General features: G+C 59.5%; 1 protein-coding gene across 1 annotated transcript in view; it reads right to left on the bottom strand.

Moving 5' to 3' along the window:
• Nucleotides 1-3,841: 3,841 nt before the first annotated feature.
• Nucleotides 3,842-15,722, bottom strand: part of NELFA (negative elongation factor complex member A) — a 24,564-nt gene continuing 12,683 nt past the window's right edge. The window contains exons 2-11 of the mRNA XM_007953489.1: nt 10,822-10,993; nt 9,265-9,426; nt 8,538-8,627; nt 7,361-7,491; nt 7,176-7,245; nt 6,627-6,715; nt 5,623-5,734; nt 4,421-4,707; nt 4,107-4,206; nt 3,842-4,026 (exon numbers count right to left, since the gene is read on the bottom strand). Of these exons, the coding sequence (XP_007951680.1) occupies nt 3,842-4,026; nt 4,107-4,206; nt 4,421-4,707; nt 5,623-5,734; nt 6,627-6,715; nt 7,176-7,245; nt 7,361-7,491; nt 8,538-8,627; nt 9,265-9,426; nt 10,822-10,993 (1,398 nt within the window). The remainder of the gene's footprint in view (nt 4,027-4,106; nt 4,207-4,420; nt 4,708-5,622; nt 5,735-6,626; nt 6,716-7,175; nt 7,246-7,360; nt 7,492-8,537; nt 8,628-9,264; nt 9,427-10,821; nt 10,994-15,722) is intronic.

Consider the following 15,722-nt stretch of genomic DNA (forward strand, 5'->3'; position numbering starts at 1 on the left):
CTTGTGCTCGGGAGACCAGCTGTGTGGTGTTATACTAATGTGAAGTTTTCCCTCTCAACACGTTTTCCATTCTAGTGAGAAGCGGGCCTGGGGCTGGGCGGCAGCAGTGGGAAGGACAGGGTGCTTGAGAGTCTCCTCACTTTCTCCCAAGGACGGGAGCTAAATGCGGACAGCCCCTCATCCTTGGGCCGCTGCTGCCCTCCCCTGGGGCCTGCCTTCTGAACACCCTAGGTTCTTACCAACAGTTTGGGAAAATATTTTGTATATTTTTTCTGTTGGGCTTTTCTTTACCGCTTATTGGCTTTTATGGATAGATTTTTGCTAAGCCCATTTCACACTTCAGCACTGACTGAGACGTGTTTACTGGCGTGGCCCCGTCTTCGGCGGATGGTGGTGCCTGCAGCACGTGCTCGGAGTGGATGAGACCCTGCCGACGCATCGCGTTCCGGGTGCTTTCAAACACCCTTCAGGGGCCCACGAGAGCCGGGGTTCAGTCACTGACATCCAGAGGGGTTTCACTGGCCCGTGGGGGTCTGCTGGTGGTCTTCACTTCCCGGACGCACGCTGGCCCCAGTGCCACCTGCTGGTGGGCACGAGGGCGTCAGGCTGATGCTGCCCACGGGAGACAAGCCACAGCCCCGAGCAGCGACATCTGAGAAGTTGTGTGTGGAGGGTGTGACGAGCTCTTCCAGGGCCTCCCGACCCAGGGAAGCTCGAGCGTCCAGAAGGGGGCCGGCGGGGGCCTCTGCCCCTCAGGGGCTCAGCTGTCTCCCTGGAGGACTGTGGGGCACACTCAGGAGCAGGCGCGTTGGCGCAGCTCTGTCTTCTAGTGACCTAAGGAGAACACCCGTTTTGCAGCAAAGTTTACACAACTCTCCTTAGTGGTAACTGTAAACTTCTCCTGAGGTCTCAGTCCATTTCTCATCTCTTCCCTTGTGTCTTGTAAAGTCTCAGTAACATCTGGGCTTCAGGCTTCCATTCCAGCTCCTCTGTGGGGTTGCAGCCCACGCTCTGGGCAGCAGTGTTCCTCGTGGGCCCTGGGGCCTCTCTGGTGTGAGGGTCCCTGGACGTGCCCCGGCCCAGCTTGTCCCTGTGTGCTGACTGCAGTTGTACCGACTGGTGGCCGGCTGCCAGGGTCCTGAGAAGGAACCATATGTGGGCCCAAAAGGAACAAAAAAGAACCAGTTGACTCCTTACAAATATGTAGGCTCCTTCCTCCTGGACACATCTTTGTCTGACAAACATGGTCCTGGGGGAGCAGCTCTCCTCAGAATGCTAACCTCTCAGTGTGCAAGAGAACGAATGGTGCATCAGTTCATAGATGTATGTCCTGCCAAAAGATGGAAGGGTGTGGCAGTGAAAAACCAGAGGGCATCACTGTATTCCCACCGGAACCCTCTCAAGCCCAGGTGAGGTGGGCAGGGCGGAGCCTGCCCGGAGGTAGGCCATGGTGAGATTCAGGGCGCCTCGAACAGGTGTGTACTGTCTTCACTCACCAGAAGCACCTCTCTAACAACTGAGGGAACTGTCAGCTGCAAAAAAGCTGGCCTGTGGTGCGCTGTATGACACAGGTTAACCTGTGTTTGACAGTGGTGAAAATCTTGGGAGTTCTGACTCACTTTGATATATTTCCAAATTCTCTTATAATCTTTATGAAATACCACGAAAATTATTTTAAATATGGTTCCTGTTTCTAAAACCTGCTAAGCTAATGAGAAAATAACACTAACTCTGAAAATCCAGAAAAGCCTACCTTTGAAAATTGGAGCAAAAACATGGCTTGGAGCTGATGGCCGGGTGCGAGGACGTGGCCTGCCTGCCTCTGTTCTAGGCGTTTTGGGGAAATTTTGAAGATTTGGCAACTGTGAATGGGAGCTTCAGTCCTGTGTCATTACTGTGAAGCAAAAGCAAAACCAAACCAAATCCAAACCTGCCCAGACACCTTAGAACTCAGCAATCAGCTCAAGGACCAGCCTCAACGTGCACATGCGCGAGTTAGCGGTGCCCAGGCACGTCAACACGGAGGCGCACACGCTGTCGTGTGTCCGGGCCAGCACTTGGACCTCTTTACAACTGTGGTGCCTCAAACTGTGTAGGCCTGAGACGTGTCAGATTCAGCCATTCTAACGGGCCGGCTGGGTGACGAGCCTGGCACCGCAGGCCCATGGTGAGGACTGAGCCATCTGCCCCGTGAGGGACTCCCGACTCCGAGTGGGGCCCTGGTTCCCAGTGATGGTGCAGCCGACGCCACCGGGGCCACGCACACTCAGGTTTACAGTCTGTCGGCTCTGAGTAACTTCTATTGGCATCTCAACCCTAACACATGCAGTCCCCACCTAGAACTACCTTTCAGGAATTCAGCCTGTTCCATCCAATTAGCACGTGAGACGGTCAGCTGCCAGACGCCCTGGCCTGGAGACCCCGGCGAGAAGTCCTCTGCAAGTGTCCCTCCACCAGTGAGGTGCTGCCCCACTGGGCGTCACGGGTCCGTACCCTGTTGAGCTGTGAACTGCCCTGTCAGATTGACTATAAATTCCAATGTGCCTACTGGTGTCTAAACTTCCTCCACAACATAGGGCCAGGCGAGAGCGCCCCTTAGGATACCGGTGCTATCCCCAGTCTCCATAGTTAGATTTAAAAACTTGAAGTTCACTTTTGGGGGGGGGGAATATACTGAAATGTAGATTTGAGACTTGCCAGTTGGGGACAAATAGCATTTAAAGTGGAAAGTTGTGTTTGGAAAATGGTGTATGAGTATTTTTGTATTAAAAAATTTTTAAAGGCTTTTTTCTTAAGTGTGTTTGTATGTGAGGTTGTGTGTTGATGTCTGGGACTTCAGTTTCTGGTGTGGGTTGTGGTCAGCGAGGCCTTGGTTCCACCGCCCTCCGGCTCTCCCGACTGCACAGTCAAGTGGGGGCCCACGTTCAGGACTGTCAACTCTGCCTTTGAATGCCATGTGGCTTCGGGACACAGCAGGATGATGACTGGAGGGACAAGTGGGACCTGGGTTAATTCTGGAAAGAAAAACATCCTCTAAGTTAAACTGGTTCTAAATTGCTGATCAAGGTGAAGTAGTCCCAAGGGGAGGGATCACTGGTTCCTAGCCCTGCAGCGGGACCCTCGCCAACTCCGTCTTCCCTGAGGGACCACTGAGCACCGCCCCAGATCAACCCCCACGCCTGCTGCACCCTGCCTCAGTGAGGCTCTGGCTCTCGGGTCCCAGCCTGGGGGTAGGGGGATGAGGACAGAGCAGGAGGGGCGGCCATAAACCTGGGCCGTGCATTCTCAGAAAAGCTCAACTTTAATTATTCAGGTGGTTTTACAATGAAAATACGGACTAAAGACCTGGTCTGAAATGTTCACAACTATATAAAAGACAAAATAATACAAAACCCCTGGTGGATGGCCAGGGGACGCCACAACATCCATGGCAGCGCGCCACCTTTGGTCCCCTCAACCTGGGGGAAGGGCGTGGCACTGGCAAACACAAGCCCCTCCAGTCCCAATCAGTGGAATTCTTCCAAGAAAAAACAAAGGTAAAAGGCAAACAGTGCTGCCCCCAAACCGGGAAGTGAGAACTGTTCTGGTTCATGTCCCAAAACGTTAACAGCGAATCCAAAAATCCCGAATCACTCAGAAAATAACCCATATTAAAATTCCAAAAATAAACCCAAAACACCCAGAGAAGTGGAGAACTTAAACAGGCTGGGGCTAGGCCGCGTGTCCAGGAGGCTGGGGGGAGGACCGCGGCCTGCCAGGTGTCCATCCGTCTGCCTGTTCGGCCACACGAGCGAAGCCATGGTTCCCTGGAGCCCCACGGTCGTGGCCCACGGGTGGCCGGCTAGGACACGTTGGTCATGGGCTTGTACTTCTTGAAGCGGGTCCACTGGCCCGTGGCGTAGTTCATCTCGAACACCGTGTCCACCAGCATGGTGGTGCTGCCCTGGCCGTCGGCCTTGGGCAGGTCCTCCGTGTGCTCGCTCAGCTTGATCTGGATGACGTCACCCTGCTCCTGGCACGGGTTCTCTGCAGGAGAGGACTGCAGGGTCAGCCCCGCCCTCGGCCCCGCCCAGGGCCGACCCCGGCCCCGCCCAGGGCAGGCGTACCTCGGGAGCCGGCCATGAAGCCCAGGATCAGGGCCTTCTCGGGCCGCGTGACTTTGTTGGCCGTCTTGAACATCTCCTGCGCGGCAAATATCTGCTCCTTCTGTGGGTGGAACGCAGCCTCCTGAGAGCCTGCCAGACCACCCTCCCCTCCTCTGGAAGACTCCCCCAAGCTCCCCGCAGCCTCACCCCTGGTCTGGGGAGAGACTGGAGGTGCAGATGCCTGAGGCCGCCCCACCTATCTGGGTGGCTTGGGCCAGGCCTGCCCCTGAGGCATAGTGGGCCCATGACCAGTACCCACGCCAGTGACCACCTACCGTGAGAGACAGGCTCTTCTTGGGCTGCTGGGCCGGGGGCTGGGTCTGTGGGGCCACCATGGCTACCGGGGGCGTCTGGGCTGCGGGGCTGGCAGCTGGGGGCGTGGTGGGTGTCAGGGGCAAGGTGGGGGTGGCGGGTGCGGGCGCAGGCGCAGGCGTGGCTGGGCTCAGGCTGCTGTTATACATGGCGGCCCTCTGCTTGAACTGGGCTGGGAGCGTGGGGCTGGGGCTGCTGGGCTCCTCGGACGGCCGGCTGGCTTGCAGGCTGGCTTCCCGGGAAGACGGTGCTGCGAGCAGAGCGGGGGCAGTGAGGCCCTGCGGCCGGCGGTGCCACGACCAGCACCCTGCTCCAGCCTGGTCCACTGGCCACGACTCTCCGGATTATCACCAAGAACGCGACCCTCCCCCCACCACCTGCCTCAGGAGGTGTCAGGGCCACCCCCGCACCCCATGGTGGGCACATGTCCCACGGGCGGCTGGCTCAGAGATGTCGCCCAGGTCCGGTCTGAGCCCATGACAGCCTGCCTGAGGCCAGAGAGAGAACCGTGGGCTTAGGCCCCAGAGCCCTGTTCTCTTCTCCTGCTCCCCTCTCCCCGTGCCCCGGCTGGGCTGAGGGGTGCGGGGGTACCTCCGGATTCCTGCCTCCACCCCGTCCAGACTTCCATCCTGGGTGGGGACGGCTCCCCCTGGGTCATGCTCTCCGGGCTCCTCAGCCCTCAGCCAGCCCTCCAGGCAAGCTGCCCGGAGCCAAGTACTGGGTGGCCGCGCTGAGCCCAGTGGAGGACAGGCCAGATTCAGCAGCCCAAGTCCAGCTCTGCCTGTGAGCCCCCTGCCACCCAGCCTTTTCAGCCGGGCTCCCCACTCACGACCGGGGGGTTTCATTCCTGTCGCACCCCACTGACCGGCTCCCGGGCTGGCCGGGGACGCGGAGACAGGCTATTGGTGTTAGCAGTGGCCCTCTGCCGGGACGAGCAGGGGCAGAGGGAGATGCCCTGGTGAAAGGCCTGCTGACCCTACACAGCACCACCTGGGCTTGGGAAGGTGGGGAGACCATGGGTTCCGCTCCAGCCAGAAGCTTCTAGGAGCTGGGGCCGGGCTGGGCCGCTGGGCCTCTCCCCGGCAGTCCTGCTACTCCGGGGGCTGCTGCTCGTGGCGGGGCAGGGCAGGGCAGGCTGAGGGACAGAGGTCACCCACGGGCTCACCTGGCGGGGCCTCGGAGCTGGGGACGTAGGAGGAGGCTGGGACCACGCTGGGCGTGGCCGGCAGGTAGCTGGTGGAGGCCAGTGCTGGCTCATTGTTCAGCGGCCCAAGTTTCTGGAAGACAGGGTTCCGGTCCCCCTGGGCAGAGGCCGCTGCTTCCACGCCCCCTGCCCCGCAGGGACGCGGCGCCGCCGTGCAGCAGGTGCAGCGGTCCAGGGGCCCAGTCACCGGGCAGTGGCGGCAGGGCTCCTCCCAGTCGGAGAAGGCGGCTCCTCAAGCCTCGAGCCCCCAGGGCTGGTGAAGCAGGCCCTGTCCCCCGCCCCAGCTGGCGCCTGGACCAACCACGTGGGGGGCGTGGGGGGCGTGGCTCTCCTGCTTGGGGAGCTGCCCACACCACACAGGAGCAAGTTCCTGCCACAGATGCACAGCTCCGGACGCGGACGTGTTCACGTAAGGACGCTGGACACAGCCGAGCAAGACGACAGCCCTCCGCCCAGAAGCGTGCGCCCGAGCGCGGGACCCCAGCCTCCCGGCGGGCTCAGGATTGGCTGGGTGCCACCTGCCACGCTTCCCGAGTTAGGGCTTTGGAAGAGCTGCCCGTGGGCACCAGGCCCCTGCAGCGCAGGCAGCCCAGACCCCCGAGGTGCTGTGCCCCTCACCCGGCCCTCGGCCCAGGCCACAGGACAGCCGCTCCCCGACAGCGCGGGACCTGCCCGAGGAGACCCTGCAGCCAGCGAGGGGTCAAACACGAGCTTCAAGCCCACGTCTGACGCCAAACCGGGGCTCTTCTCGGCCCTGTGCCGTCTCTCATATACATATACATATACATACATACATACATACATACATATCTGTCCACATATGTACATACATATATATATACACATATATATTCTGGGATGGGTAACAACTGCAGTGAAAGGGAGCTCGTGTTGGGCCGTGTGCAGAGCCAGGAAGAGTGGGGTGCGGGACAGGACGCCCGGCAGCCAGGCTGGGCCAAGCCTACCTGTGTGGACACCAGGCCAGCTGCATAGTCCGGGGTGGCGTTTTCCACAACGGCTTCTTCCTTGGCTGGCTTCTCCACTACTTCCGTGTCTGCAGATAGAGTGGGGTCCTAAGTGCCCTGGCAGCCCCCACCTGCCCTCTACACGTGCCGACCCAGCCAGACCCCCTCGGCCGGAACAGTGTGTGTTAGCCGCTGAGGGTGGGTTAAGACAGCGCTGAAAGACTGCCCCGAGTACGGGCTGACAAGGCCTCCAGGGAAGAGGAAATTCTTCGGGGAAGCCGCTGCCATGGACGGTCGCTTCTCTTCTGTTAAAGGCCACTTTCTTACGAAAACCATACTGTCCCCAGTTAGCCCCCACCCAGGAGAGGAGGAGGAAGGGCCAACACAAGCCTGTGTCCGTGGGTGTTACCCAAGCAGCACGGCAGCCGGGCAGCCCGAGATCTGAGGGGCCCCCAGCCCCGCCCAAGGCCCCCAGGCGGGCTCCCAGGGGCCGCACCACCCTTCACAGCCCCGCAGAGGCCGACAGGAGGGGTGGTCCCGGGCACACACCTAGAGTCTTTCTTCTTCTCTTTGCCTCCCGGCCAGCACCGACCATGTCCAGTTCAGAAATATCCAGCAGCTGCCGACAAACAGATCCTCACACGTGACCACGGGGTGGGCGGGGCCACCGAGGGACAGAGCCCAGGGGGCAGGGCCGGCTATGGTGGGCAGCAGGGTGGGGGCAGCAGGCCTACCTTCACACCCCTCTCCTTCCGCAGTGGCGTCCGTGACGGCGGGATGGGGGTCCGGTTCCCGGCAGGGCTGAAGACGCTTGGGGTGGCGGGGCTGCGGAATGGTGCCTGCTTGGGGATGCCTTTGAGTGGGGCTGAGGGGACAGGTTTGTCAGTGGACTGGGGGCCCCAGGCAGAGGCCCCAGCCCTGCAGGAGTGTGGCCAAAACAGCCTACTACAAGGAGGGGGCCTCCTTCCCGCCTGGTCTGCACAGAGGATGACGAGGACAACATCTGTCACGGGCAAGCTGGTCAGGTAGCACAGCTGTCCTCGCCTGGCCCCAGCCCCCACTGCTCAAGCCCTCCCCACTCACCCGACACCCTCCTCTCTCTACCCCCCCCCCCCACAGAGCCGTACACACTGATCCAGACAGAAAAGTAAACACACCAGCTTAGCACAGTGCCTGGGACCAAGTGACAGGAACATCTCTGCCTCATCCCCCATGAAGGAGTCCACAGGCCTTGGGGAGGACCACACAGGGAGGGCAGGGAAGCGGGGAGGGCTGTGTGGGGAGAAGGCTGTGTGGGAGGATGGGTGTGTGCGGAGGGCTGGCATGCAAGGAGGGCCGTGTAGGGAGGGCTGCTGGTGCCCTCCGCTGACGTCACCACGGGACCCCTGCTTCCAAACTGGCAGAGAAACTGCCAGCGTCCAGCAATGGCCAAGCAGGACAGGGCACGGGGTCGAAGGACCAGCTCACGGCAGCCACACACAGTCCCACCCAGGCGGGGCCGTCACAGAGTCACAGACGGGGAGGAAAAAACGGGAGCGGGTTCTAGCCCTTCCTGCCATCGGACTGGAAGCCGGAAGGCTCCTAAAACCAGCCTGCCCTCATCCACAGGCCTGTAGCGACCTTCCAGGCACCAGTCACCAGACCCTAATGCTCAGTGGGGTTGGTAATGTGGGAAGTGGCATTTTCCAGGTCACATGCTGACAGTGAATTGACTGCTACCTCTGACCTCTTGTGTGAGGCCATATGTGACGGGAGGCACAAGGTTCCTGAACCCAGGAGCCCCATCACACGCCTGATGGGAGACATGCAATCCCCCACACTCACAGGCCCCGTCACGTGTCTGATGGGAGGCGTGAGGTCCCCCACCCCCGCGCCCCCCACCACTCAAGCCGGGGGCCCTGGAGGACTTACTTGTGGTGTCCATCTTGCGGAGCAGCCCCCGCCCCTTGGCATGGAAGGGCACCCCCGCGCTCCTCTTCAGCTGCTGGGCAGTCTCGGTGGCTGCAGGGACGGGGCAGGACATTAGCACCTGCCAGTCACATCTTTCTCCCATGGAGTGGCTGGTGGGTTCCAACCGCCAACATTTTGGTTAACGGAGTGCTTAACCATCGCACCACCAGGGCTCCATCGGAGTATGACGCTCAGACACAAACCCAGAGATTCTGTTTTCACATAAATATCTCTTCACTGAGGAACTGACTAGGAGGCTCAAACAGCTGTACTTCCACAGAGCGAGCTCCGACAGGGCGGACACGTGACCCCTGCAACACCCCCACAGACCCTGCCCGTACGGCTGACAAGATGGGGAAATGACGTGAGGTGGGCACGGGCGCAGGGCAGTGCCTGAGGCAGGCACACACTGCAAGGGAGGCCGTGAGGTGGCATGTGCAATGAGGCAGGTGTGTGCAGTGAGGGGGTGAGGTGTGCACACGCGAGGCAGGCGCTGTCATGAGGCGGGCGCACACCGTGAGGCAGGCGCCGTGCTGAGAGGGGCATATGTGATGAGGCAGGTGAGGTGGGTGTGTGCAGTGAGGCGGGCGCCGTGGTGAGGCGGGCGCCGTGGCGAGGCGGGCGCTGTGGGCACACATGGTGAGGCAGGCGGGCAGGCGCGCGAGGTGGCCGTGCGGCGGGCACTTACACTTCTGCAGGAGCTCCGCCCGCAGCGTGGCGCTCTTGGGCTTCCTCTTCAGCTGGAAATGCTTCACGGGGGGCGTGAGGGGCCCGGCCAGGGCGGTCAGGGCGTTTTTGTTCAGGTACTGGCACTCCAGCGGCAGCATGGCCGACGCCTCGCACTCACTCACTGTGCGTCGAGAACAACACAGCACGTCAGGGCCCCACTCAGGAGAGGCCGTCAGGCACGGCGCCACCTGGGGCTGTGGTCTCCGCACTGCTTCGGTTTCCTGTCGTGCACACAGATGACTGACTCGCCCACCCCGCAGCTCCCCAGTCAGCCACCACTCAAGGCCTAAGCGGGCCTGCTTGTCAAGGACAACAAGGGGCGCTCAGCAGGGGCTGAGATGGCGTGGGGGCAGGGAGGCTGGGCGTCTGTGAGCCCCAAGTCCACAGCACGGCTGGTGAAGGGCCGCGCCACACACGCAACTCTGTGCGCAGGGCAGCTCACGCTTGCCTGAAGTCAGAAACCCCGACAGGCTTTCGACACACGCCCAAGGCACCCAGGAAACTTGCAGGGCTCTGGTCTCCAATGCTCACTGGGGCCCCGGGCAGCAGTCTCCTCTGGGCCTCGGGACAGGAAGCCCTGTGCCCGACCTGGAGCTAACGCTCCGAATGACCCACAAGAAGAGGAGCAGTCCTCTCAGGGCAGGGCCTCCCAGGTGACCGAATCATTACAGAAACTAACCGCGAGACAAACATGCCAAACACGGAACATTCACAGCCAGAAGTCCCTGCTGTCTGCTACTCCCGCTCCCCAGGAGAGGAGGCCCCGCACCGAGAGGCCCCGCCACCCCGTTCCTTCCACGGCCAGCAGACTGGTAAACCCACGTCTACGAGAGAGGCAGGGTCTGCGCGGTGCACCAAGGAGACCCAGCACCCAGCGGGCTGTGCGGATCCCATCAGGGTCCTGTGTCGGACAGCCCAGCAGGACAGAGCGCTCCCGGAGGCCTCACAGAGCTCCGCAGGCTTCTGTGCAACACGCAATGGCAGAGGGAAAGGTGAGCAGCACACGCAAGGGCGAGGGCACGCCGGGGGCCGGGGTGGGAGGGCACGCCACCCGCTGCCAGGGCTCACCCGACGGAGCCTCCATTCCAACTCTGAACGAGGGGATTCAGAGGTCACTCTCTGACACCACTGCAGACGGTCTCTCCAGTTCACGCTCACACCCGTGGAACTTTGGGTGTTTCTAACACACATCTCTGAGCCTACTCTGGGCCAGGGAATGTTCTGGGCCCTGGAGACACCACCCTGAGTGAGCAGAGCCCCTGCCCTCAAGAGGCTGCCCATCCGGCGGGGAGAGGCAGCAGGAACAGGACCCGGCGTGTGGCTGTCGGGAGCGTGCGTGTCTGGCAGACGGCCGAGGGCAGCAGAGCGCGGGGGGGGCGGGGGAACGGTGGGGGTCTGGCGTCTTGGAGTCGCACCCCACTGGCCCTCACAGAGCCACGCGACACTACAGACCAAGCCGTCTCTGAAAACAAAGACCCGTCCCCTGCCCTGGCAGGGTGAGAGCTGTGCTGCCTACCTTTTTCTCTGAGTTCCCCCAAGATATCCTGGACGTTGGGGTTCTGCTCTTCCAGGTCGAGGTTAAGCGAGCCTGTGTCAGGAAAGGACTTGAGGATGTCAGCCACCATGAGGACCCAGGGGTCCGAGTCCAGGGTGGCCAGCTGGATGATCTCAGTGAGGGCGCCCTTCATCTGCGGAGAGAAGAGACAACGTTCTCAGTCGGGGACGGTGGTCCTTAGCAGGGGCCCACTTCCTGCTCCCCAAGGAGGCCCCACCACCCTGAGGTGAGCCTGCATCGGCAGGGGTCCAGAGCGTGGAGCCCCCCACACCTGCTGAGGGACCTGGGGGCACCCTTGTGGGGGCCTCTCTGCCCTAGTCCCACCCCCCGAGCCCCCCCGCAGGCCAGGGCCCTGCACTCAGCCCGTTGCTCGCTCGTGCCCCAGGCCCAGCCCGGCTCCTCCCCCCGGGCACAGAAGCAGAAGCGCCACTGTCACCCGCAGGCAATCAGATTCGGGGACATGGGCCCCGGGCAGGGCTCCTGGAGACCCCTCGGGGATGCCACGAGGGCCTGGACCCTTCATGGCCGCATGGAGCCCTCCTGGTGTCCCCTCCCCATCAGCAAGGACAGGTGACGCGGAGGAGATGGCCTGGCCCGCCCTGCTTCAGGAAGTCAGGTCTGGCTGGGGCAATGTGCCTTGGAGCAGAAGCTCTGGAAGTGGCAATTTGCTGCGACCTCATGGGGCCCTCAAGGAGGGAGAACCCACTGTCACTGTCGTGGACCCCGGGGAGGCACGGTGCCAGCTGAGAGCCATTCTTAACGCCTCCTGCCACACCCCCAACTGCCACTTGGTCCTGTCCCAAGCAGGCGGCCACCGTCCCCCACTAGACGCCTGGCCGTTGGCCGAGCACCCTCCTCACTGTGAGAGACGACCCCAGCCGGCTCGCCCCACAGAGGAAGCTCACCGCTGGCGCCCAGGCCAAGCCTTCTGCGCAGGCTCCGGAGGGAGGCCGCACACCGCGGCCCCGCCCACTGGCCCCGCCCACCCACCCGGACCTCCAACCACAGAAGACCCCGTCTCTGCCCTCAGGCCGACACCTGGAACCGAGGGAGGCTGGTGCTCACAGCCACTCTCCACCGGGTCCTAGCGCCGGGGCCATAAAGCTTTACTAGTGATTCCCATCAAGTCGGTTCCAACTCACAGCAACCCTCCTTGAGTTTCCGTGGCGGTAGCACTACGGAAGTAGATTGCCCCGTCTTCCTTCCAAGGAGTGGCTGGCGGGTTTGAACCGCCAGCCTTCTGAATAGCATACAAGTGCCTTAGGCACTGCGCCACCGTGATCCTGACTGGTACACACTTCATGGAAGTGCAGGAGCCTTCACACGCACTGGAGTTGACTCAATGGCAGTGGGCTCGGACTTTTTGTTTTTGGTACCTCTGCAAAGCTTTCAAAGCATCCCCCAAAGCAGCCCTGTTTCTGACAACATATACAGAGACACAAATTAAACAGAAGACAATGACTGCTAGCTATGGGGGGACTGGGGCGACCAATATGGGGACCAAGGAGACGAGGAAACAAGAGACTCTGCAGGGAAGAGAGAAAAGCGCTCAGTACGGCCCCCAGCAGGAGAGAACCCACAGAGGACCAGTCAATTGGGAGCGACCCTGACGCACACAGGGCGACAGGTGAAAACCAGGAAGAGGAGGTCACCATCCAAGAAAACAGCGAGGTCCGACTCACACCTATGAGACTCAGAAAAAAGACGAGACTGGGGCCAACGCTGTACTCGACAGGATAGTGGCTGAGAATGTTCAAGAACTGACGAATCCTAGTGGCATGATGGTTAAGTGCTCGGCTGCCAAACGAAAGGTCAGCAGTTCAAACCCACCAGCAGGTCCACAGGACAAAGACGAGGCAGTCGGCTTCTGCAAAAATGGTAGGCAGTCTTGGAAACCCGATCCACTGAGTCGGAACTGACTTGACGGCAGTGGAGGCAGGTGATGGAAGGCAACAAACCCGTGGGGTTAGGAAACAACTGCACCAAAGCCTATCACAGGAACCGTACGACTCCCAACGCTACTGTCAGAGCCGCTGCAGCTGAGACCACCGGGACAAGCCCACGGCGAGGGCGTCACTGCGAGGAGCGACTGCACGCTGCGGAAACCAGGCAGCGGCTCCGGACAGCAACAAAGGACCGGAAGCCCGAGGGGGTTCTGGAGAAGGGCCAGCAAGGCCCCGAGGCTGTGTGCAGACCACTGGCACCAGGGCCACACTGTGGCTTGGGCCCTGCTTCTGGGAACCAATTAGCTAAGAGGTGCGAGCAGGACCTGACTCCGACCCGGAGCCCACGCGTGCGGAATGTAACTGGGACCCACGCGGTCTGCAGTGGCTGAGTGCTCAGGAGACCGTCAGCACTCCCCTCCGAGGCGCCTCGAACCTCCGACCTTTCGGTAGCAGCCAAGCACACTTCAAACGCATTGCCCTCAAGTTCATGCTGACTCGCTGCAACCCTACTGGCCAGAGCGGAGATGCCCCCAAGGGTTTCCAAGGCTGCCATCTTTACAGAAGCGGACGGCCTCGTCCTTCTGCAGAGCAGCTGGGGGCCTCAAACCACCACCCTTTCACTAGCAGCCAGGCACTGCCCCCTGCTGCTTCGCACCTGAGTTAGAAACGCCGCTTCTCTGCTGCACCGCAGGGCATCACGTTTTTGTTTTAATTTTGTTGTGATCTGGGTCAGAGTTTATAGAGCAAATTCATTTTCCACACAGCAGTTCACACACACTTTGCTTCATGACATTGACTGCCTTCCCCACAACGCACCAGCTCTCCTCCCACCTCCTCTCTGCAGTTACCTCCTCCCTGTGTCCTTCTTCCTATGCACTCCTGCCCCCAGCTGTCTCCCTGTTCACATACTGCCCTTCTACCAAATCCGTCCTGGAGGAAGTGTAGCCCGAATGCTCCTTGGAAGTGAGAATGGCCAGACTTCGTCTCCCCTGCTTTGGTCACGTGGTCAGAAGGGACCACACCCTGGAGAAGGATGCCATGCTTGGCAAACTGGAGGGACAATGAAGAAGGGGAAGGCCCTCAACGAGATGGACTGACAGCGTGACAACGAGATGGACTGACAGCGGCTGCAACAATGGGCTCAGGTAGACCAGGGATCGTGGGGCTGGCACAGGACCGGGCAGTGTTTCGTTCTGCTGTGCATGGGGTCACTAGGAGTCGGAGACGACTCGACAGCACCTAACAACAAAACAAAAAACCAAACTCACTGCCATTGACTAGATTCTGACTCAAGGTGACCCCCCACTGGGTCTCTGAGGTGGGAAATCTTGACAGCAGTAGACTGCCCCATCTTCCTTCCACAGAGTGACTGGCGGGTTTAAACAGCCAACATTCTGGTCAGCAGTCAAATGCCTTAGGCACTGTGCCACCAGAGCTCCAACTAACATTATAATCTCTAATGTACCAAAATAACCAAACTCACAGCCGACAAGTCAATGCTGACTCACAGCAACCCCTCCTTGGGTTTCTGAGGCGGTATATCTCTACAGAAGTAGATTGCCCAATCTCTAATGTAACCTTTAAAAATAGTAAGAAATACAGAAAAGGCAGGACAAAGAGAAAATACAAACTAAGATGGCACGTAAGAACCCAAATGGAACCACAGTCACAGCAAGTATCAATGGACTTAACACTCCAATTAAAAGACGGTGCTGAACTGGATGGAAAAACACCCAACTTGCCGGCTAGGAGAAGTGCTGTCACAAAGGGAAAAGCGGAAGGTTATCCTGGAAGGACTAAGCAGAGCATGACGTGCGGTGGCGTCAAAGGGAGGGATGTCACCGGGAGGGGCAGCACCTGGTCATGGAACAGGAGACGAGGACAGTGTGACCACTGGGTGAGCTTCCCACACCTGGGCTCAGACGGGGGCACCACCACAGAATCTGTCAGAGAACAAGACATGCAGCGAGTGGATGGCCCTGGCTTGAGGCCTCCCAGAAAGCACCCCCGCACCAAGGACAGGTAAACAGGCCTCTGTCACGACAGGCTTGTTTTCCAAACCCAGAGACCAAATGTTTTGTTTCCTAGTTCAAATCTCTAACATCTGGCACTCAAGGAAACACACACCACACAGTCTGTGGCAGCAAAGTGCAACGTGGAAAAGTCCGCCAGGATGAGGAACTAACTTCAGATTTCTCAGGAGGACAGACTGTTGGCTCCTTCAGGTCAATCCTTCATTCACTAGCTTGGGTCTGAATACACATTTACTTTTTAAAAATGTTACAGCAATATCTGACGAGGGACTTATCTCTGGAATTTATAGAAAACCCCAACACCTCAATAACAAAAAGACAAATAATCCAATTAAAAAATGGGCAGAAAACATGAATAGACATTTCACCAAGGAGGATATTCAGGCAGCCAACAAACATGAAGAAATGCTCACGATCATTAGCCATTGTTGTTGTTGTTGTTATGTGCCGTCGCGTTGGACCCGACTCACAGTGACCCCTCCTTGGCTTTCTGAGGCAGTATTACTACGGAAGTAGATTACCCCATCTTCCTTCCGAGGAGTGGCTGGTGGGTTTGAACCACCAGCCTTCTGGTTAGCAGTCAGGTGCCTTAGGCACTATGCTACCAGAGAGAGACTCAAATCAAAACAACAATGAGATACCGTCTTGCTCCAGCACTAGCAGCAAAGTTCAACAAGGCACAAAATAACAAATGCTAGTGAGGATGTGGAGAGATTGGGACACTCATACACTGCTGTTGGGACTGTAAAATGGTACAACCATTGCGGAAAGCAGTATGGCAATTCCTTCAAAAGTTGGAATTAGAAATACCATTTGACCCAGCTATTCCATTACTAGGTATATACCCTGAAGAAGTGAGTGCCATGACAAGAACAGATATATG

The sequence above is a fragment of the Orycteropus afer genome, unplaced genomic scaffold (genome assembly GCF_000298275.1).
Source record: "Orycteropus afer afer isolate SDZICR_OR568_19922 unplaced genomic scaffold, OryAfe1.0 scaffold00398, whole genome shotgun sequence".
Taxonomy (NCBI): Eukaryota; Metazoa; Chordata; class Mammalia; order Tubulidentata; family Orycteropodidae; genus Orycteropus; species Orycteropus afer.